The 24,708-nt window shown below is 29.2% G+C and overlaps 2 protein-coding genes across 7 annotated transcripts in view; one reads left to right on the top strand and one right to left on the bottom strand.

The window, feature by feature from the left end:
• The window catches only part of Fhos (Formin homology 2 domain containing), a 48,099-nt gene extending 37,629 nt beyond the window's left edge, over positions 1-10,470 (top strand). For 2 of the 4 annotated variants that reach the window (XM_035080701.1, XM_035080700.1), the window contains exons 7-17: positions 102-438; positions 502-1,139; positions 3,068-3,228; positions 3,332-3,514; positions 3,678-3,797; positions 3,936-4,070; positions 4,213-4,355; positions 4,772-5,039; positions 5,202-5,325; positions 5,536-5,703; positions 9,752-10,470. In XM_035080701.1, the coding sequence (XP_034936592.1) occupies positions 102-438; positions 502-1,139; positions 3,068-3,228; positions 3,332-3,514; positions 3,678-3,797; positions 3,936-4,070; positions 4,213-4,355; positions 4,772-5,039; positions 5,202-5,325; positions 5,536-5,703; positions 9,752-9,825 (2,351 nt within the window). In that variant the 3' untranslated portion in view covers positions 9,826-10,470. Of the gene's footprint in view, positions 1-101; positions 439-501; positions 1,140-3,067; positions 3,229-3,331; positions 3,515-3,677; positions 3,798-3,935; positions 4,071-4,212; positions 4,356-4,771; positions 5,040-5,201; positions 5,326-5,535; positions 5,704-7,177; positions 7,278-9,751 lie in introns of all 4 variants that reach the window. The other 2 variants (XM_035080703.1, XM_035080702.1) reach the window with 2 other exon arrangements.
• Positions 10,471-11,111: 641 nt separating this feature from the next.
• Fkbp14 (peptidyl-prolyl cis-trans isomerase Fkb14) overlaps positions 11,112-24,708 on the bottom strand; it is a 35,441-nt gene continuing 21,844 nt past the window's right edge. Inside the window, exons 1-4 of one of the 3 annotated variants that reach the window (XM_035080715.1) lie at positions 22,979-23,302; positions 12,476-12,639; positions 11,672-11,796; positions 11,112-11,525 (exon numbers count right to left, since the gene is read on the bottom strand). In XM_035080715.1, the coding sequence (XP_034936606.1) occupies positions 11,349-11,525; positions 11,672-11,796; positions 12,476-12,639; positions 22,979-23,229 (717 nt within the window). In that variant the 5' untranslated portion in view covers positions 23,230-23,302 and the 3' untranslated portion in view covers positions 11,112-11,348. Of the gene's footprint in view, positions 11,526-11,671; positions 11,797-12,475; positions 12,640-22,978; positions 23,303-24,708 lie in introns of those variants that run through there. The other 2 variants (XM_035080716.1, XM_035080717.1) reach the window with 2 other exon arrangements.

Below are 24,708 nucleotides of genomic sequence, written 5' to 3'. Positions count from 1 at the left end.
TTCCGAATCCTCCTCTTTATTATTAGATAAGTTTTCATGTAGTACACCTCCGTTTAAACTACAATAGACAGATAAATATTAACATTGAATTTCTTTTAAAGCTCCATATTCGTCAAACGGAGTACGATACTCAAATGGATCATCTTATGAACGTAATAACGATTCTCCTTGCAATAAAATATCAAGAGCAAATAGCCGTAAGGATCTTACACCTTTGATGAACGCCGCTAACAAGCTAGATTCCGAAGAAAAGAAACCTTGGTATGGGAAAAGTCCTGACGAAGGAATCGAGTGCAATGAGGTCAATCACACGGATGAGGACGAAGATCGAAGGGTTCTTGTACAAATGAAACGCGAAGGAACTGTTAAGGATTTAACACAGAAACTCACGTCGCAGAATCTCATACCTAGTAGTCCTGTTGAGGACAAAGTTTCAAGGTACACTCGCAAAAATGATTAAACTTGAGTTCTAAACTTAATTAATCAATTGAATAATTACAGGATTGGTGATATGAGTGGACTGATATCAAAAGCTAAAGAAGGTTTAGCTAAATCAAAGTCAAAGGCTGATATTTTAAAGTCACCAACGAATGATAATTTACCAAAGCTTACAGAGGTGAAGAAGTCTGAAAACGAGCTACATTGGGAAGAACTAGTAAACAAGATGAAACGACCTTTGACACTGTGTGACTTGGACTTTACTGATCTCAACTCAGACGACGAAGTGGATGTACTAGGACCTGTTAATGTTTCAAACGGTGTACCACCACCGCCACCACCAATGGCATTGTCACCATCAAACGGAATTGGTCGAGCACCACCACCACCCCCACCAGGTACTAAGTTTCCTCCGCCTTTACCAAATGGTCCGTCACCACACTTTGGAATACATCTCAAGTCTGCTCGATCTCCACCAACATCTGAGAGTACCAATACTGTCAAAAGTTTATCGCAAACAATCCCAAAGAAAAATAAAAAAACTGTCAAGCTTTTTTGGAAAGAAGTCAGAGATGATCCTATAATCCTTTCTCGTCTGGATAAAAATATGATGATTTGGGATGAGCTTCTACCTATTCCGATTGATACCCAGAAGCTTGAGCATCTCTTTGAAAGTCGTGCCAAGGATCTCATAACAAAGGTAAAAAGAATTATTCAAATTTTTGTCATCATCCTTTATCTTTTTGTCTACAATTGCAGCTTTAATAGATAGCTTTTTTTTTTATATACGTAGTAATTGTTAAATCTCTCAAAAATTGTTCAAATTAACAAGGTTTCCAATGACCTAATTGACAAACCAAATAATTGGTGTATGTTTATAAATTATTTTCATTTTCACACATTTATTTGATATTTTACATCGATTGAGTGCATTGAAATTGTACCTAATATACACTTTAATAAATTCATAATCAACAAAAAATCATTCCAATGCGCTCCATTGCTTTTACGGAATCTTCAACAGAGTCGAGTCAGCAAACAATTTTTTCCATTTACCATCCTTCTTCCATTTCTCGTTTTATATAATTATTCATTATCTGAAAAAAAAAAAATTCAATTTATTTTTTCAACAATATAATTCTTGATGGTACTCTTCGCTGAAATTCTTACCGATATCGTGTACTTTACAAGCTATTTTATATACACTTTGGAGAAAGTAGAGGTACCGTTAATTACTGTAGAGTTTTAATTGCATCAGGGAATAGTTGACATTGTAGTATTTACGTATATATCGTTTGATAAGAGAGCAATTATATGACTTTTACTTATTACTTTTTTTACAAAAATTTCTTTCAGTAAAAACATGGAAAATGAACGACCTCTGTTACAGTATATTAAATGTAATAATATAAATTAATCCTAAAAACGAGAAATTAATGTTTAATTGCTATTGTTGAATTTTACATAAATGAGAAATATTGAATTAATGTATTCACTCTATTGAATGTAACAATGTGATGTTTTGAATTGTAACTTTCTTCTGCATTTCATTTTTATTATTTGAAAAATTTTCAACTCATTATTATTTATTATGCAGCAATATAAGTTTATAGAATCACTTATTATTTAAAGATGATAAATGCCGACGATTTGTCACATAAAAAGTTTGCTGCAAGACTATGAAGATTTCTTAACAGTTCCATCAAGCATAATTCCAAACAACAACAAGGGAGCAAGTTGTCGAAAGTTCCCCTGACACTTCCTGATGGTTGAACAGAAATTATTTGTTGTTTTAAATAATTATCCATCAGATTAAGTACTATAATGACAATATCACTGGTAATCTATCGATTAAATATCATCACGTTGAGGATAAATTCTATTAGAGGCTATTAAGTGTTTAATTAAACTTCGTTAGAGTGGAAAAAATTTTTTAATTAATCCTTCCTTCAAACTTTAAGATTATTAATATTATTATAACCGGATCTTTTCTACTCGTGTAATAATTAGCATTGAAAAGAATCTTTTTTTATGATTAAAAACTGTAAGTAGTTGTTGGGAGTTGGTGATGGTTTAGTGTAATTAAAATAAAATCTAATATTTTTCTTATATTCTTTGCAATATTGTTGGTGCTCGCACAAAACAAAAATGGCATGCTGGTTGTCAACAGGAGGTGAGTCTTGATTTCATAATTTGGTTTGTTTTTAATTAGCTATCTGTAGATTGAAAGAAAATTCTTCTGACCAAAATAAAAAGTAATACAAACTTTTATTCATAATTTTCTTTATTTCATCAAAATATATATTTTTATAATTTCTCTTAGTGTATGAGATAAAAACTAAATTTTTATGCTTCGCTGTTATACTGTTTTTCGCACATTTCATCTGCGCAAAAAAGTCCAAGCTTAACTTATAATCTGATTCTTTCTTCATAAAAAATTAAAATATTATTAAATAAAAATTTATGATAATATTCAAGTGTAAGAGAACAATATTAAAACAAATATTTTATGCTGAACATATTTTTATTATTATCATGAGAAAGTAAGATGATTTTTACATAAAACATAAAGCTTTTAATAATAAAGCATTAAAAACAAGTACTTATTTTATTTGGATTCTTTTACTACAGAAACAACAAGAGATGAACAAAAATAAAGAGATAATTGTACTTGATCACAAAAGATCAAATGCAATTAATATTGGTATGACAAAACTTCCACCTCCAAGATCTATAAAAACAGCTATACTTAAGATGGATGCAACAATTATGAATCGTGAGGGTATTGAGGTATTTATTAGTCTATTTTTTTCCTTTCATAAGAATAGTTTAACTTGAAAATACTCGAAGTTATTAAATGATTTCATTCTGAATATTATTCTAATTACGTTAGAAACTTCTAACGATGTTACCAACGGAAGAGGAGAGATCGAGAATTCAAGAAGCGCAGGCCGCCAATCCAGATCTTCCTCTTGGTTCAGCCGAACAGTTTCTTCTTACTTTAGCTTCAATATCGGAGTTGCCAGCAAGATTGAAACTCTGGGCTTTCAAACTTGATTTTGAGAACTCAGAGAAGGTAAGCAGTCGAATGAGTGGTAGTAAAATCAGTTGAGAAATGTATATATGTAAAATATATAAAATTGAATAGACTAGTTTTGATAGTCAAGTGTATGAAGTTGGAAAAATAGATGAAATTGAAAATGAAAAAAAATAATCTTCAATAATTTTTGTATGGGCAGGAAATTGCAGACCCTCTAATGGATCTTAAGCAGGGTATGGAAACCTTAAGAGTGAATAAAACCTTTCGCGGTATTCTGAGCACACTTTTATCAGTTGGAATATTCCTCAACGGAAATGAGGTGAGCTATTGTATCCGAGTCAAATGATATCCATTCAATCTATAACGGTTCTTGAAGTCTATACTCTGCTAAAACTGTAGATCATCAGCTTTGGATCATCTTACCAACGTAACTCTATTTTTTGTTTTTTTTTTAAAGGTGAAAGGCTTTCAACTGGAATATCTCACTAAAGTACCTGAAGTTAAGGACACTGTGCACAAGCACTCTTTACTCCACCACCTTTGTCACATGGTGATGGAGAAGTTTCCTGATTCAACGGATCTCTACTCTGAAGTGAGTACTCCATCTTCAAAATTGTATCTAAGGTAAAAATTTATTTCTCATTTTTCACCTTCAAACAAGTCTATTCACAGAATAATTTAATTTTAAAAAATATTTATGATTAATTTAAAATACTTTGCTCTTTTTTTTTTAGATTGGAGCAGTAACTCGTGCTTCAAAAATTGATTTCGACGAATTAGCATCAAACATCAGTAAACTTGAGAGCGAATGCAAAGCTTCTTGGGATCATCTGAAGCTTATAGCAAAACATGATGGCTCAACTATGATGAAAGTAAAGTAAGTAAATGTACAGACAAACAAATTACATAGCAATTAAACATAAATTTAAAATAATTTATTTGATGTTTAACGACTTATTACTGTTAGTCACATATTAGAAAATAATCTTAAAAGTTTTTTTTTATATGTGCCAAAGAGCCTGTAAATTGTCAAGGATATGAATTGTCCCTTGTGTGAGCGGATTCGATAAATTTGTGAGCTTTTCCTCTCAAGCAACTTGGCAAAAACCCAAGTGACTAGCCATTAATTACTAAAAACTCTCTTAACTCCACTTTTTATCTTTATTTTTTTTCAAGTTTTTCTTCTCTTCATTCAAAAATTATCAGAATCTATTGTTATTTATTCATTTTCCATAGAACATTTGTAGCATTATTGATAAAAAATATTTCAATTATTTTAAATTTTTGTTTCAGAATGTCAGACTTTTTAGCTGATTGTGCTGAGCGAATTATTGTTCTCACCATTGTTCATCGTAGGATTATCAACAGATTTCATAAATTCATTCTTTGGCTTGGTATACCGTTACATCGTGTACAAGATACAAAACCGAATGAGTTCTGTAGAATTATATCGGAATTTTCACTGGAATACAGAACAACGCGTGAGCGTGTTATTCAACAACTAGAGAAAAAAGCAAATCATCGAGAAAGAAATAAAACAAGAGGAAAAATGATAACAGAGGTAAGTCAATTCGTCTGGATATTATATATAGTCTTCGTCTACATATCAAACCCTCATTCTTTAGTAACAACTTCTCTTCTTCTGTACACTCGACAGCTCATTTCACTCTACATTCAGAAAACTAAATATTTTTTTTTTCCTCTGACTTGTCTGTCTGTCTAGGTCGGTAAATTCCGGACGAAAGAGGATCGTGCAGATGCAGAACTAAGACAACTGTTGGGTAGTGATATTTCTGACGTTGAAAGTATACATGGTACATTGCCTTGGAGACGACAACGAAAAGATGGTGAATAATTTTTTTCGAGAAAATATTCTTTTTAAAGAAAATTATTCTAAAATTGTCTACATAGAGTTTAATAACATTTGAATCTACTTATTCACTTACTTATCATGAATAATTTCAGACAATTGTTTTTTTTTTTCAAGTTTTAATGAAAGAATATCTGATGAATAAATTGATATAATATTCCTATTGTAATTGAATTTTATTTTCAAGGGCGATCTATGTTAGGACCAATTATTAGAGATGAAACAACGAATGGGAATGTCACAGATGGAGAGGATGAATTACTTGAATCTCTTGTAAAAACAGCCACCAAGTGTCCATCGACACGGACTACTCCAAGAGAACGAAAACGAACAAGAAACGCCGATCGTAAGTCTTGTAAGTGCGATCTCTGCACCCTGCACGTATCTCTACCGCTGTTACTTAAATTTATCGAACATTTATCAACATGATTTTTAGCAAAAGAAGCAAATTGCGGTAGAAGATACAACCGTTGTTTAAATAATATCTACTGATTGCACAATATTTGCACCACCATATATTCTAAATATGTATATATAAATTTTAAAAGTAATATTATCTTTAAAAACTTTCCTTTTACAATGTCGTATTATAATGTAGAAATTGATTAAAGATAACTTAATCGTGTACGGTATTTGTCCAAGTACCAAAGTGAATGTGTGATTTGGAAATTTACGATTTACATATAGTTGGACGATGCGAATGGACTCGTTGAATCGTCGTTCGCTTGAAAATCGATAAGAGCAATTTAGGTACAACGATTTACACGATTTACGCCCTACCACGCGAGTACGTTGGTTCGTTCAGGCCATGAGATACACGAAGCAAGCACGAATCTAGATGTTTCGTTCAGCTAGATCGCTTACGAAAATTGATTTCCTCCAACTCTACATTGCCCTGACGAGTATGTCTTGAAGTTTGGTATTTCGACTTACCTGTATCAAGCTTTTTGACAAGTTAACTACAAACAAGATGATCCGGAAATAACTTTTGCTAAATAACTTCAACCTAAATAAAAATAAGTCATGATTGGTATTAACTTTTGAATCTATTGTATTCTATCACGTGAGAATATCAAATCACTAGTAATTGTTGAAAACTGTACCATTTAATATAATACTGAACTGAAAGCAGTCTAAGTTCCTTCAATAGATATAAAACTTGAACGATCGTGATAATGGTCAATTACGGTGTGGCTCATAAGCCGTAATTGAAAATTAAATTTTAATAGGCTATTCAGAATTGGGACTTTACTCACGTATTTCATAACATAAATCCATTTCTATAAGGTGCATACCTAAAACTATTTTAAAAGCAAATTTCCAGTTATATTCAAGAATATTAATAGCCTGTAATTAATTAGCACATAGGTATTATACCTAGAGTTTACTCAGTCCTGAAAGACTTATTGTATTTTGTTTTTTTTTTGTTGTTGAAAATATCATTATGAAATAAGGTTGGATATTATTAGACCAATTTTGATTATAAATGTAATTGTTTCGTGGTAAATTAATTCGGTGGAAAAATTTCTAAACTGTCAAAACCAGAAGCCCTATTAGTAAAATCGTTTTGGCCGTCGGTTGCGCGAGGCATTTCTCTCAACACAAAACTGATTGAACTTTGATTTAAACCAAAAATAAAGAAGAGTGTGGAAATATTGGGAAAATAATTTAAGAATGGAATTAATTGTAGGATAAAATAATTATATTAATAGCAACGGTTATGGTAAAAAGGGTGTGGTGATGGTTCTAATCTTTTATATTAATATTATATTTGTATATGTTAATCTTTAGTTTTGATATCTTATTATTTTTTCTTTTATATCAACCAGTAAAGAGATCTCGTACCCGCGAAAATAATACAACACCACAAGGGTACCGACCCTGAAGAAACACGCGATATATTCATACATACATCTTTTAATTTAAAAGGTTCGCTGGTTTATCATTATTTCTGTCTGCTGACTATTGTGTTTTTGTGTATTTTAATTTTTTTGCCTGAAGCATGCGATTATATCTCATCACTATATTTTTACAAACCTTACATTTTTTCATTTTCATTAAGATTTAAAATAAAATAAAGTAAAGATATTTGTTTCAAATACAAAAGATACTTTTCAAAAGTTTAAATTATTTTCATATTCAATTATATCTTTTAATTATAATAAATCATTTTCTGATAATAATATCACCAAAAAATAATAATAACACCGGGGATTTATGATGCTATTATTATATAATAAAATGTATTCTCTTACGCGACATCGATTTTGTCAACGCTTACACGCATTGTTACTGTACCAGTACCAATAATTTATATTGCCGCCATCACCCGCAACTAAAGATGTACAACGAATAACTTATCGATTACATTGTCTAGTTTCCTGCATTCTACTATTCTACTATGAATATATATTCCACATATAGTATGTACTACAATTGCATCGGTCATTGTCACCACGTCAATCCGATTAACATGTACGATTTGGGAGAATGGTCAAGCGTATTATTGAACTAGCTGGCTTCTCCACCGCTGTTATAAACTGCGGATGGGGTATTGTTGGCCTAATTTTATGTCAACATACAAAAAGAATAATATTAACCAGGAAAGCTGAACTATGTCATTTAGTTAATTAACTGCCTGTATGAGAAGATTTCGTTTCTCAAAGTTCCCTTTGTGGGGTTATGGGGAAAGTTTGGGGAACAAAAGTTTTTGTTTTTTTTTTGAAAATTTTTATATTTAATGAAATTAATGATGTATTGGCGAAAAATTGTAAGATATAAAAATGAGCATAACTTCTATGCTAATAATGCTATAGGGTTGGTTGAGGGCTCAAATGAAAGATTTCGACGAGAGGAAAAAATTGGATGTAGTGAAAATCATATTTGGCGGATAATTCATGCAAAAATTAATGCAAATTCCCATTTTACCCCATTTTAGGGGTGAAAAAATTGTTTTTTATATGTTTGACCTGATTCCGCATTTCTATGCATTGAGACGAAGAGAATGAGTCCTCGATCATCAAAATCGGACAACTTTGATTTTACGACCCCAAAAAATGGCAAGTGGTACCCCTTTCCATTTTTTTTGGCCAAAAAATAAAAGTATTCCGATTTTCAAGTTTGACCACTCATTCTCTTCGTCTTAATGCCTAGAAATGCGGAATCGGGGCACCGCCCAGAATGATTCACTTTAACACCCCCAAACAGGGGTAAAACTGGATACAAATTACTAATCATCATCCCCTTGACTTTAAACCCCTATAACTCGTGAATGGATGGTCCAATAACTGTTTTTAGGGGCGTTTTAGAAACTTAAGAATCTGAGCTATCTGACGATATCCATGGATTTATTAGAAAAAATTTTCTTCACCCTTAAAATCGATAAAATATAAAAAAAAATCACATTTTTTTGGGAGTTTGCCAACTATTTTGGCAATTTTAAGGGTGAAATAAATTTTTAACACATTTTTTATGGATATGTATCGTTAGCTAAGATTCTGAAGTTTCTAAATCCTCCTTAAAAATCATCATTGGATGACTTGTATAAGAGTTATTAAGATCTAAAGTCAAAGAGTCGATGATTTTTTACTCTTGCGTTGACTTTGGACCTCTACTACTTGCCATTTTTTGGGGTCGAAAAATCAAAGTTGTCCGATTTTGATGATCGAGGACTCATTCTCTTCGTCTCAATGCATAGAAATGCGGAATCAGGTCAAACATATAAAAAACAATTTTTTCACCCCTAAAATGGGGTAAAATGGGAATTTGCATTAATTTTTGCATGAATTATCCGCCAAATATGATTTTCCCTACATCCAATTTTTTTCTCTCGTCGAAATCTTTCATTTGAGCCCTCAACCAACCCTATAGCATTATTAGCATAGAAGTTATGCTCATTTTTATATCTTACAATTTTTCGCCAATACATCATTAATTTCATTAAATATAAAAACTTTCAAAAAAAAAAACAAAAACTTTTGTTCCCCAAACTTTCCCCATAACCCCACAAAGGGAACTTTGAGAAACGAATTTTTTTATACGAGCGTAGATTTGCTGTTTTTACTAAACAAACTTTTAAAATTTACAAATGCCATGTGACTGATTGTTTTATTTCATCTAATAAAAAATTGCATTTTTTTACGTGTGAATTTTTGAATTTAAAAATAAAAACAAAATATCTCATGACAGTTTGAACATTTTATTACGTAGTAACTTGGAATAATATTTTATTTGTGTAGATTTTCAAGTGTCTGCATGCTGTTATATTGGTGTTAGGCAAAAAATGCATGAAAATTTTAGTCGTTTATAAATGAATAAAAAGCTTTTAAAAAAATTTATTCACCAAAAAATAAAAATAAACCGCCTAAATTTATTTTTCACTCTATTTTTTTTTTATTTTTTAGTACGTAGAACATTGAAAAATGGACTATCAGAAGAGGAAAAGAAACACATTGCTGCATACATCAAGGGCTACTGACTTAAATTATTAAAAGCTGTGATATATTTTGCTATTGTATTTTCGATGACATTGACTAAGTTTGTCATCGCTGTATCAACAAAAGAAAAAGAAGAGAATATCTGTCACCATGAATTCTATCATTTCTGAAGAATTATTATTATTATTATTATAAATATTAATCTCACCATTATTATTATTATTATTATTACTATTATTATTTACAATTTTTTTGAATGTGTAGAAAATGTCTGTGAAAAATAGCGATATGATAATGTTTGAATTAATGTAAAATTCAATTTTAGTAATTGTAATTATTGATTAAAACTCAGTAATTTTGTTTTCTTTAATTTCAACTGATTATAATAATACTATTCATTTTTAAAGACATCATATTTTGTGAGGATAATTATTTCAAAAAATTACTCCATTTTTTTAAAATAAATTAATAAAAATAGTGTATTTTTTGTTTGCTTTAAATCGAAGTGACTGTGATGACTGATAAAAAAAATGTACAGGAGTATGAGTGGAATATTTTTGATTGAAGAGTTAAAATCATTATTAAAAATGGAAGATAAATTAACACTTCATGCAAATTGACATTGTAGAGAAATAAAAAAAAAAAAATTGTAAAAATCAATACAATAAATTGAAGTATGAAAAAGATAGTAGTAGGTTTTTCAATAAATTTAATTATCCTATCTACAATTATAAAAGAGTGTAATAAATTAAACAACAATTTTTTATTAACAAAATTACGCAAAACTGAAGATTTATTATTATTTCTATTATTATCATTATTATTCTTCACGTAGCTTTAACAACATACAATTTCATGTGATAAAAAATCATATTAGTTATAATAATAATCAGTGTCAAGTTAACATTCGATTCTCAAATTTACTTACATTCATCTCACAATCACAATTTTTCCTTAAATGTTATCATTATCATTACATTTATTATTAGATTTGAGTAAAAAAAAAAAAAAATTGTAAAATCAAAAAGAAGCATTCAATTATCAGACTGTTATCAGAATGAAGTAGAGTTTACTGGCGAATATTCTTATAAAAAAATCAATTATTCTTAAAACAATAATTCCATAACAACTGTAAAAATTTTATATTCGATATATATATAATAATTATTCACGATTGAAAGTTGATATCTTAAAAATTAATTCAACATTGTACATTTTTTGTGTTTTAAATTTCGAAAGTCTTTAAGAGTCACAAGAAAAAAATTAATTCCACAAATGATATTTTTTAAGTATCTATAAAAACACTAGCACAAGTGTAATTCCGTACTTTCTATAGTCCAAGGATTGTCATTAAATTGTTTCGTTTACAGCAGCAGAGAAGAAGTTGTCTGGGTTTTGTATATATGTAAATGTCGTAAAAATGTGTGCGTAAATGTTTGGCAGACTTCTCTTCCTTGAACTCTCATTAGAAAGTAACTTTCTCTTCCGGATACCATCTCAGCATACTACAACAAGTGATGAATACTTATGACCTCGTCGACATTACGGAAGTTGTCTAGACCTTTTACAGCTCGTCATGCTTTGGTCCAGTAAATTCTTCATGGGAAATGAAACCATTCTTATCTTTATCTTCGTGTTGGAAGATTTCTTCAACCAATTTATCGTTTTCCGAAAGCATCTTTTGAATGTCTTCATTGTTCTCACCACCTTTGTTCATTTGTTTCTTCAAATAGTCACTAACCTAAAGACATTTTTAAATTAAAAATTAATTATTTATCTAATGAATTATATTCATAATTTATTCCTACATCTGTTCATTTAAATAAAACAAAACTTAAGTCTAAATCCCAGCCATCACCAAAAAAAATAAACAAAAAATGATCTTGCCATTATGCTCACCTCCTCACGGGACAATTGATTATCTTGATCAGTGTCAATTTCCTTAAAGACATTAGCAGTACTCTTCGAGTCACTAATATTAATTAATTCAACTTCGAACAGAAGAGTTGCACCTGAAACAGAAGTGGTGATGTTTTAAAATGAAAAATAGTCAAGATGACAAGATCTATTTGTTGGATAAATTATAGAGTGCTATTGAAATAGTACTTTTATAAATATTCATGAAATATGGATTGTCATTTATATAAGTTTATAATATAACTAAACATTATTATTAATTTAACTGTCAGTCAAGGAATAATAGATTTGTATTCACCTATCCTGAATGTACTGAAACATACTCGATACGAGTGAGTGATCCAATGTGAGGGTTAACGAACCAGACAACACATTAATTATAGATGGTCCTAGTGCGATTAAATAGATGCTAATGAAATATGGTACTAAATTATTCGCTGTTTGAACGAGTAAAATTGATAATCATCTTACACACGTATGCGACATTTTCGAGCTTGACGCACGTTTCTACTATCGTTCGTAATTACAGAATATGTTTTATTAAGAACCCTCCAAAACCTTGATTTATTTAATTGTATTACATAAATAAATATTCCTGAATTTAATTAAAAAAATAAATTGTATCTATAATGAAATTAATTCTGATGTTTGTTTATTGAATTATCCATCTGTCTAATGTTAACTGAAGATCTATTTTGTTTTGTATTTTAAATGGGTATTAATATTAGCTGGATATTGTATTTATTTATTTGAAGATGATAATGTATTATTTACCTCCAGGGATCACGTTACCAGCTCCACGATCACCATATCCAAGTTCGGGTGGAATCGTTAGCTTTCTCCTCTCACCTACACACATATTCGTAAGTCCTTGTTCCCAACCCTTGATTACTTGGCCTGCACCCAATTGGAATGTAAATGGCTGTTCTCTGTCAAAACTGCAACACAATCAAGATTAAAAATTATTATTTAATTTCTTTATTCAATTTAAATATAATAAAACCATTAAAAATTAATTATCCTCCAAAAAAGTATCTTTTGAAAAAAAAATTTTCAATAAATAATAAACTTCAATAAGGCAATTACATCGACTTATAGAAGAATATATGAATGCATTGAGTCTTGTTATTGTTAAGCTTTCAATTAATTGAAGCCAGAAAAAATTTTTAAGTTCAATTCCAGTTTGAATCATTTGGTTTATTGTTTAAAAATCAACAATGGGTTTCAATATTTCATTTTTCTAACAAGTTAATAATATATAAGAGACGGATAAAAATAAAAAATAAAAAAAAAAGAACAATAAAAATCCATGGAGACCTAGTACTAGGTATTTGCATACTTGAACACTGCAGGTGGAACGGTAGCTGCATACCAGCACTGTAGTACAACACATAAATCTCTCGATGTTGAGCTTATATGTATGATCTACTCTATGATACCATGGCTATCTTCCAGTAGTCAAGGGAATCGAGAAAAAAAATTGCCGAGTAATATGAATAATAAATAGTCGTCTGAACAGATGAGAAATTTTCAACAACTATTTATATGAAATATATATATATAAAACAAACCTAAAGAATATTTACATGATAATAAAAATATTTCTGCGATTATATAGTATATCACTTTTTTATTACTTCAACTATTATCAAGTAAAATATTCGATTAAATAACTTACGTTTACTATCAGTTTTAGCATTTTAAAAGTTTAAATTTCATTTGGAGCAATAGCTATTTTGGTCTGATAATAATGAATAGCAAAAATTATGACTATTTTAACGATGTTTGCATTCTATTAAAGTATAATCACTGTGCATAAATGTGATGCTTAAAATTTAACAATGATAATCTCTGAATGTACAAATTTTTAATTAGCTAACTTTAATTTGTCTATTTACATAAAGTAAATATTTTCAACAAAAAAAGAAGATTTGTATTTAATGTATTTAAATTTAAAAATATTTTTTAGTAGTTTTTTTTCTTTTTTTTTTTTCAACGTTCAGATAGTTATTATTATTACTACTGCAAATAATGGATACCATGTACTCAAGAGACTATCCAAAACATTGTGTGCTTTTCATTCAAGTGTTCATTAGTTCAGTTCATTTACCTGCAAAACTCATATTTATGCTCATCTCAACTCCTAATAAGTCATTGAAATAGCCTGTACTTGAAAATTTCGTCATTATTTCCTTGTTATCGTGATAAATAAAACTAAAAAGCAGCTCTTAAAAAAGTCGTAACAGTCGTAAAATAATTTTTATAGAAAATACAGATAAAATGAAACTAAAAGTAATGGATGAAAAATAAGTTGTAAAAGTTTAAAAATATATGAGAAGCTAGCAATAATAATTCTTATAATGAAAAAGATTACAAAAATTGTCAGATAAGTTGGTCCGAATGGTTTAATCACCAGTTTTCCTTATCTTTCTTAAGGATAAAAGTTAGTCTTAAGGCGTTTCTCATTACCATCACTTTGTTCCAACACTTTTGCTACGTAAACGTAAACTGCAGTACAAAGAAAAGTAAGATAGAACACCAGAGTTGGTGCTTCCATGCTGTATATCCCGAGGGTATATCTTTGAATTTCTTTAAGCCTTTCTTCTTCCACCTCTGGAGATTCATTTTCTCTCTTGCTATCATCCCACATTTAACTCTTCAAAATTCATTCATCTAAATCTTGAATACAAGATGAATACAACATTTAGATGACTTTAATATATATGTTTAGACATAAACCAAACACACTATCCAGTTTAAGTTTCGAGTCTTGGAGACTTACTAATTAATTTATAGATACCCACTATTATCTATTCTTCTCGGCCTGAGTGTCTACCACTTCCTCACTTTATATTCTCTGCTTATCTAGCCTCTGCACTTGCTCAACTACACAACATACTCTCGTCCACTGTACTGCTCCATGTAAGCTTATAATTATTCTAATTAAAGGCTTTCAAGGTGTTATATTATCCTAAAATAACACCGTATTATCTCCAGCTTTTTTTCGATAATTACTCATTAACGTAGTACTAGTTTTTTTTTTTAATTGCTCTCACATTATTTATCATTTTTTTTAATACACTTTTAATTTACTTTTAAAAGAAGATTATTTCTTTCAGAGAATACTTTTAAATTTTTTTTTCTAAGTAGAAGTATGAATATTGAGGTGAACCAAGTTGAACAGCTTTTCTAGTGCTTTTAAATATTCTATTGGAAAATAAATTGCAAAATTTTTTAAGTCTGACCAAATATTGATATTTTCACTTAATAAAAAAAAAAATAATTTCTTTTATGTAAAAAAGAGTGTGAAAGTATAATTGGAAATTTGAGTTTTAAAAAAATTGATTAAAAAATGATTAACTCTGAGTACTTTGGAGAGAAATTTAAATATTCTTTTAATGTCTAAAGAAAATTCTAAATCGATTTTAAAAATATTTTAAAAACTTTAAAAAAAATTTTTTTCACGAAAAACTTTAACAAAAGTTGGACTTAAACTTAAGAATAATGAAAATTTCGTGCTATGACTTGGTCATTCTATCCTATAAATATAATGTATGTAAATCAGTAATTTGACTTTAAGATTTTCCATATCTCCAAAGCATATTATCCTAGCTATTGAGCTCAAAGTGTTTGAATTTGAAATAGTACAACACGATTTATAGATTATCTCATTTAAGAGCAATACTAAAAATGTCTAATATAAAGTAAAATAATAGAGATTAAAAGCGAAGAGAAATGAAGATCTAGAGGTGTGTTAATGGATTTCTGAAAAGTTTTCCGGCTACTCAACTTGAGTTCGAGGGGAATATCAAGTTCTAAGTTGCGAAATTAGCGAGTCTTTAAAACACGATGAAAAAGCCCGAAGCGTAAGTGAACTAAGTTTTAAACACTTCTTGGAGCAAAGAGAAGAAGATAATGTGTATTTTCTATATTCATTACTCATGCACGTCTTTAAGTCAAAGAGGTGAAAAGACGCGATACAAAATAGACAGAAAACAAGATGTAGGAAGAAAAAAGTCAAATGAAAAATGAATGAAAGAAGAAATATGATAGTATCATGAAAAATGGGTCAGAACAGTGTTGGCATCAAGAATTGGAAGTAGAAATGTACATGTAACAAAGAAAAAAAATCAGCAAAATAAAATGTATGAAGTATTTAAGTATTTTTTTCACCAAAGAATACATTTAATAAAACATTCAAATATTATTTCATATTTCATTGGAATCCATCTAAAGAATGTTTTCAAAAGCTTTTTATTACGAGCTTTTTTTCAAGTAAAAAATGTAAAATAAATAATTAAAGTGATTCAGTATTTGAGTAGTATAATAGGAGTTAAAGTTAAAATAAAATGAACAAGAATGTAAAATATAAAAGCTGCAGAAAGTGGAAATGTAAATTCAATAGAACTATTCAAAACTTTATTGTACAAATGACAATTCTACAACACTTTCTTTGGAAAGAAATATTAAATCAAGATGTTTCCTGCTATCTTTAACTGCTTGAATCTATTGACCATATTCTTCCAGCCACGTTTGCATAAAATTTATGGTTCATTGTGAAATACCTCTGAAATATCTTGTTGGATATTGATTTCTCAGCAACTATCTCCTTGCATGCCATGCATCAAATATTAAATTAACTGCTATTTAAAGAGATTAAAATCATATGATTTATAATATATATATATTCATTTGTCATCATCTTTTTATTTTAAATATGAATTGCATCTTGATAAGAATTGAATTTCAAGTACTTGAGGTACCTAAATTACGTCAAGAAACGAAATATTCTATTTATAGTTTAATACTTTTCTCTTCGATATTGAATTTTTTTAAAAATTGAGTATCATGATTTTTGTTTTCTATTTCTTTAGCTCTTTGTCTCTAAATCAAATGATGTACAGTCTTGTAGAGCAGAAGCTCTTTTCACCAATAACTCCCTTTGATAGTAATAAAATCTGTTTTATAACAAATCTTTTTAAAAGTTTGGTCCAAAATGAAAAAGAGTTAAAAGTAAATGAATAAGTTACAAGCATTGAGATTTCAAACATTTTTCTTTATTAGACCAGCATCAAATATTCTTAGCATTTTATTTCAATTAAATATAACGGAACATTCATCATTCTGTTTGAGTTTTGTTCGAAATTAAAATTACTTGTAACTCTAGAGTATAATGATAGAAAAGTTCATGTATTCAATAAAAATTTTCTCAAGAGTTTTGAATCTTTATTACTTTTTTTCTTCTCTCCATGGCTTTATAAGATTTTATTTTTAACAAAGTTTAAAAATTACTGAATTTAACAAAAGATAATACGACATGAAAAGCTTTAAAAAAAGCTATAAATTTTTATTATTAATATCGTGAAAAAAAATTTAAGAAATATCTATCATACTTTCTTTTTTTCAGAATTAATTTTGAAGATAAGAGTTCAATATATTTATCCAAGTAAGCAATATCTCGATAAGAAGAAGTCATTTTTAACTTTATAAATATTATGAAAGTTTATCTCTCGTGTACTTTCCTCAATAGAGTGGTCTTAAACTACTCAACCCAAAGATGCAAGTACTGCATGACATGTATGTATATATGCTTGTTGTCCCTAGATACCTCTCTTCCACTTTATAAATCCTTCTCCTAACGTCAGAAGTACTGCCTCAAGGGATCAAATATTTCGAAAGATCACCAACCTAAGGATCTCACACCACTAAACTTGCTAAATACATATGTATAAGTGTATACATATGCATTTACACTCGGAATTCACCCTACAACGTATGTTGTATCATTAAAGTTTAATATTATATCATATAAATATTTTATCAAATTGTTTAATAATAAAATACTTGCTAAAAAAGCCTCTAGATAGCTCGAAAGATTTATTTCTTCGAGTATCATACATTTTTCACAACAACAAAAAAAAATGGTGATAAAGTTTTACTGAAAAAGGTTTTTATTCATTACAATAAATTCAAAAATGAATGAAAGCAAAACTTCAAAGAATTTGTTGAAACGTAATTAACTAATTGACATAGAAAAGAAATATTTTCAACTTTTCATTCTTTTGCATCGTGTTGGAGACTAATGGAATAATTATAGAAATTACAGAATTGTACATTTCGTTGATTCAGTAGGCGTCTTTGTCATCGATTAATTTCACAATGAGACGCCTTCACCAGTAGATACCACGTGAATACTCTAGCTGAATGATAACAAGACGACGTGACTTGTTCGGCAATTTCCGTGCTGTAAGTCAACTGTGTTATTCTTAACGACTAAATTTTTTTATAGAATATGAACTACTTATACGTGAAAATTATTTTTGCCATCATAGTACCACAAACATATCACAGAGCCATGGAGGAAATTGGAGGCAGTAAATAAATCGATGGAATGAAAAAGAAAAAAAAAATGATTAAATATATTCATGGTAGAGAAAGGATGTAAAATTTCTGAAAGTAATCCTAAAATTGAGTGAATACGGATAGAGAAAGGAATTTTTGGAGTAAAATATTCGAGGTTCAGAAGGTAAATGTGATGTACGGAGACATCTAAATATTTCAAGTGGGTAGGCGTACAAGCTTAAATTTCGAGTAGGATATTCAAGTAGTTCGTGTACCAGAGTGCCCTCAGCTGTTCTACAAGGGTTGTTAATTATTTCTACCAAGTTGAGGAGAAACCAGTAGCACAGTGTGCACAAGTGTCGTGGTCCTGACTTGAGAAAATAAATGCTCCAGTACTATGGGCAACAGATAAAATTTGTTTAAAAGTGGTAGCATGCATGAAAAAGTCAAACTAACTGACAAAAAAAGTATGTTAATTTGTAAAGTAAGTTTATTTCTACAGATTTATCCTCATTTAATTATTCCTCTTTTAAAACTGATTTAAAATCATCAATTATTTTCGACCTAACGAATGTCAGCAGAAATGAACAAAACAGAAAAATTAATTGGTTTCATTGTAAAAAGCAAATTTGCTTTCTATAGTCTACAGGAAATATAGCTGAGTTAGCCCTTGTACGATATCATTGCTTTTAGGTTGACCGATAATGCAATCCTGTGCAACTCATCGATTCTCGAAAATTCACTCAGCACTCAACTCCAATTCTGTGAAAGAGTTCAGAACAGAAGGTGAGTAGTATATGAAGGTATAAAAAAGCGAGTGAACAAGGAAGTGAGTTGAACTCGAAAAGTAAATCCTGCTTTTGAGATTACCGTTTATAAAAAAAAAGACATCAGTCCAATTTGCTAAATTCTCATATTTCATTCCTGTCATCAGAATACAAGAATACCGTTCATTCTTCATTTAACCAGGTGGCAAAAAAATTTTTACTAATAAATCTATGAATGCGGATAAAATGTATGATTCTATTATTTGCTCAGCAATAAAAGTTTTTTAATCATTTCCAAGTTCAAACATTGTGATTATTACCATAAAAAAGCTTTGCTTTGATGCTATCATTTCTTGATGCTACACAACAATCAGACTAAGCAGATTTTCTAAAGTATATCATTTAAAGTGCATCCTAACACTTTTTACTATTTTTTTTTTCCAAGTAGATTCACTAAAATATCATTCTCTTGGTAGCTATTTCCTAAGACATTTACTAAATTCATGCCATTTTGAAGCTGGAAATTAAGTATCTTAAATCCAAGCTATTTTTGAGAAGTTCATCATCAAGTTTATTATGATGAAATATTTCAAATAAGGAGGATAAATAAATTCTGAAGAAAACTCTGAAAAATAAATGAAATATGGCATATTCAAGAAGAAAATAGAATATGATATTAAAATTGACAAGAGATAAATATTCTTGCATCTTGTGATCTTCAATGTATCAGAATGTATCCAATAAAGATTGTGTCACATGTTTCAGATATAACTTGTTGACACATGGAGAGAGTACTAGCAGTGATGTCATCACTGGAATACTTCTTTTTTTTGTTTTATTGAGAGCTGAATTTCGTTGAGATTTTGTAATGGAATTTTACCAAGATAGAAAGGTTATTCATGACTTACTGATAAATTTGGTTATGATTAAAAAAGCTTTCATTTTATTTCTTTATCATTTAGTTTAAACTCCCATCCAAACAGTTTTTATTACTTCCTCTTAGATTCTTTACAATAATAAATTTCTAAAATGAAATTAATTCTTCAATTTTCAATAAAAAAACCTGATTGATAATTTATTTACTAAATTCAATTTAATCTGACAAGCTAGAGATATTTTTAAAAATATTTAAAAATTCAACAAATATTGATTTAGAATTTTTTTCTATCAATAATCGTTGAATTGATGTGACTAAAATTTTCCACCTGACATCATCGTTGACTATATTCTAATCCAAGAGTTGTAGTGACGACTATGCATGTATGATATTGATTGGCAAGTATGTATAATCGAACTCTCGTCGTTGTTCAATTTGATACAGATGAAACCTGGCTAAAGTCCATCATACTGTGGATGGATAATCGATCCATTTCTGTCAACAGTGCTCTTGGGACTGAAACAAACTCGCGTGAAACTGTTCGTAGACTCATATCATTGCAGCCTCGAGGGGCGACACGTTCAACGTTCAGCAATAGAACACAACGTGCTTTACTCTTCACCATGTCCCTTTTTCACATATTAATTCAAATATTTCATAAATAATTTGACAGACCATTAACCAAACGACACTAGACATATGTCTATATAATTACAAGCTTATAATACAACTCTTTCTTTGTATTTTTTTTTTTTGTAGCTTAAGAGATCTCTAAGTCGTAGCCAATGCAATTATATATTTATGTGTACTTGAAAATATTGTGTAAATAAAAGTGAAAAGTGAAATTTGTGCATGCACACTTTCTCATGTCAAGTGTGCGGAAGGAGAAGGTATATACGCCGTTACCGTTTCCGTTTCCCAATGGTAGTTACTGCACACAAATTAAGTCTAATCGAGAAAGGAAACGAGTTACTGTCATCGTATATATATATATATATGTATATGTACATGTTCTTTTCCTCTTTAACAATAATCACCAAGACGTGTACACCTCTTCACGCTTTTTTTCAAATAAGGATTACATGTAATTTCCAGCCTTAAGAAGAAAGACTTAATGCTCGAAGTCACTTTAACTCAAATATTTCAATTCAAGTTCATAAAGTAAATTAATGACCTGTTTTATTTTTGTTTAATCATGTAATTTTCTATTGCGGTTGGAGAGTGAACCTTGATGGTAATCAAAGAAAGGTGTTGATAATTAATATCTGATGACTTGATACTTATCAACTTCTTCAACAATTAAAGTTGGTGTTTTTAATGTGTTAATTAACATTCAACAAATTCGTTAATAAATTGTTGTACTAAGTGTGTAATTGAAGAGATGAAGAATGTGAAACTGAAGAAAAATCAACTCATTTATTGCAAGGAGAAATCCAAGTTAACAATTACTGTTATGTTGACTGTAATTAAAGGACAAATTAAGAAAATTGCTATGTTCTTATTTGAAAAATGCTCTGTTACTTTTCTATATTATTAATTAAATAACGTGACACATTTAAAAATGTTTTTAATAAATCAATTAATCTAGTGAATGACTTTGAAACAATTTAAATAGACTCCTTGATGAATTAAATAAAATCATCTTTCGGTTGAGAGACAGTGACTTTTTTACTTCGTTCAGAATAATGAAAGAAGAATATTAATAATTTTAGTTGGGCATAAATAAAGTTGATAAAGTAACTTTGTATAGGAAAAAAATGAGTTTAAAACAATCAGATTATACGATTAAATAATACTGATGATAGAGTGCTGAACGCACAACTTCTTAATCTGGGCAGATGCTGTCTCTGATTCAAATTTCAATTAACGCGCTTTCTCTGACGAGGAATAAACTCACAGGAGTTACGAGATTGGTGTCGTGAACGATTTCCCACTGCTTCTCACAGCTTTAGTATCGTCAAAGCTTGGAAGCCATCCACTATTCCGGGTGCTATACAAGTATATAGTGTAACGGAGACGTGTACCTGGACTGAGATAACGACGGCCACCTTAACGAGGTTCTCTCTAAGCCTCTAACTTACTTAGTGATAATATTATCAGCTTTTTACTCTTTGCTGTATAATACATTAGTACTGAAATCTAAAATTTGAGTTTTACACAATAATATATGAATGAGAAAATGAAAAATTAATTTATGAGTTTTTAAATTTATGTGTTAATTAATAAATACATTATTTATAATTAGATTATAAAAATAATGAGAAAACTTTTGATGCAAAAAACAAAAAATTAAAAATAATAATAATAATTAGCTAATTTATAAAAGAATTTTCATCTTCTAACTAAATGACGAGAATAATCCTTTTACCTAACTCAATCGCGAAACCAAGATAAGCGATAATCCTGTAGATTTATTACAGTAGCATTTTAGATGGTTATAAAAGTATATGAAGATAATAAAATAGAAAAATTTCTTGAGCTAATAAAATACCTTTTACTGTTGGAAAAAATTATTTGTTTATAATGTCTGATTGAAAGAAATGAAAAACTTTATAATGGACTTGTAATAAACTTTAATTATGATAAATGAGTATCATGATAATTAAATTGTAAAATTTATACTCCTTGAAAAAATGAAGAGTATATTATAAAAGTATGTCTGCTAAAATTTTCAAGTACTTTATGATTGATTAGTACACTTTATATTGATTATTGATAATAAAAAAAGTTTTAAGATAAATTAACGATACTTGTTTGTTCATTTTTCTTTCAATTAAGATTATTTACACTCAGCACAGTGACTCCAGTAGTTACAATTGATCAAATAGCTGAACTGTTATTTCATACTGTTCTATAAATATCATTTTATAGATTTCAAGTATTTATAATAGTTTATAATATCTTGAAACAAAAATTCTAATTTAAATAAAATAATATCAATTGTCACAATTAATTTTATTAATTATCAAAAAACTCATCAATCAATTCCATCAATTTAAAATGTCAATTTTTTTTTTTTTAAACTATCAAGTAAAAGAAACTTTAAAAATTACTTCAATCGATAACAAAAATGATATTTTCATGATAAAATGTGTTTAAAAGATGTTTTACTTCGTAACAAGTTCAGAGTAAAAATAATCACCTCTGTAATAAACAATTGACTTAACGCATTCCCTTCTGGTAAAGTTTAAACAGCCGGCAAAGTTGAGCATACAAAGTAAAAGTAAACCGATAAACTAACGGTAAAATATATCGATATAGTTGGTAAATAATTAGTCAAGAGTCACTGACCTTGAGTCGAATTTGGTACCATCAACAAGCGTGCCGGTATAATGCATCGTAACATGGTCCCCAACTTTAGTTTTTTCTTCGCAAATTTCAGGAATAAAAAGTGTTTCTACTTTAAAATGAGGATTTTTATTATCAGTAGCAACTGATTGACTTGTTAACGATGATATAAATACAAGAATTATACTACACGTCACTAGTGTGATGCTCTGAAAGCGATTCATTGTCGTGTACGTGGAAGGAAACAAACTCATAGCACCAATCAAGACTAAAGCCAACAAGCAACTGGCGTTTGAGGAAACCAACTGAGTTGGTCAAAGCACGACGTTATGGCATCCACCGTGGTAGCAGTGGGGTTCCAATGATAGGTGCGCGCGCGTTCTGACATTCAAAGAAGAGTAAGATGAAAAAGAGAACACTATATAGCTTTTGCCACATTGCGCCGTCTCATTGGCCTCTTGGAATATGTAGGTCTCAGCCTTACTTCCGCTTTTGACCTCTTTCTTTCCTCCTTCTTTTACTTATTCTCTCTTTTTGTTGCAGATTACTATTTTCTCTTTTTTATTCTTTTATTTATATATGTGGATTATTTTTTTTTTTTCATTACATTATCCTTTTAATAAAAAATAATATAATTATGATTATTTTTTAAAATACTTTTGAGTTCATGTATTCCACTGTTGTAATGTACTATAAGAAAAATAATGACGTGTCAGTTTTTGAATAAGAAAGAATATCAAATGTTACCTCTACATGTAAAGGAGAGCACAGTTTAACATATGCATTATAGAAAAAAAATCATTATAAAAAAACAAAATTTCTGTGTTTTTAACTAAGCATTATTTAATGCAAAATTATATTAACATTGGGAATGTATACTTGAAAAATAATCAACGTCATTTAGTACTGTAATGTGCTGCTGATTTAGAAATGTAATTAATTAAAAGCCTTTGAAATAATTGAACATTTGATATTAATTCTCATGCATGTAGTTGGTCATTACTGAAATACAAAGAGATTATTATCTCCTTGAGATATAAATAAGAAAAGAAAAAATTAATCACTTAATCCACTGTTGAAAGCTTAAGTATCAATGTACTTTTTGTGACTATTCAAATCATAATCTGATTTCGAATTGAATCATCTAATTAGAGTTTAGTTGAAGTTCAACTCACTTGACTAAAGTGATTTTACATTGAGCTAACATTAAATTTTAGAGATATGATAGAGTAGATTTAATCGATAACTTCCACGTTTACTCATCTAATCACTTAAACTAGCGAAAAACTTAGGAAAAAACATTTCATTCAATTACTTGAATAAAATATTTATTCATTTATTTATTTAAATATAATAAAAGTGTTGGAAAAAGTTTTTCAGTTCATGTAAGAAGGATTACCATTATCCAGCATTATAGAAAAACAATTTATTTTTATTTTTCCTCTAACGCTAGAGTAATATATATTTATCATACGCCACTTTTCGGAAGTCTAACGCGAAACGAAACGCGAACGTCAACCGGCCACCCAGTGAGAACGGATCTGGGGAGCATCTAGTAAAAGTAAAGTTTTGTTACTATACCCACGTTTGTTCACAGTGTTTCAACGACATTATCCCGAAACTTTGCCAAACAGAAAGAAAGAATAAAAGAAGAAAGAATGAGTGAGAATAAGACCCTTTGCCTGTACATCAACGAAACTTGGTTTATACTCAATTGTATATAAGTTTACGAT

Source organism: Chelonus insularis, unplaced genomic scaffold (genome assembly GCF_013357705.1).
Source record: "Chelonus insularis isolate UGA/USDA-ARS -01 unplaced genomic scaffold, ASM1335770v1 contig_310_pilon, whole genome shotgun sequence".
Classification (NCBI taxonomy): Eukaryota; Metazoa; Arthropoda; class Insecta; order Hymenoptera; family Braconidae; genus Chelonus; species Chelonus insularis.
The sequence above is the reverse complement of the archived record's forward strand: the minus strand, read 5'-3'. Positions and strand labels throughout refer to the sequence as shown.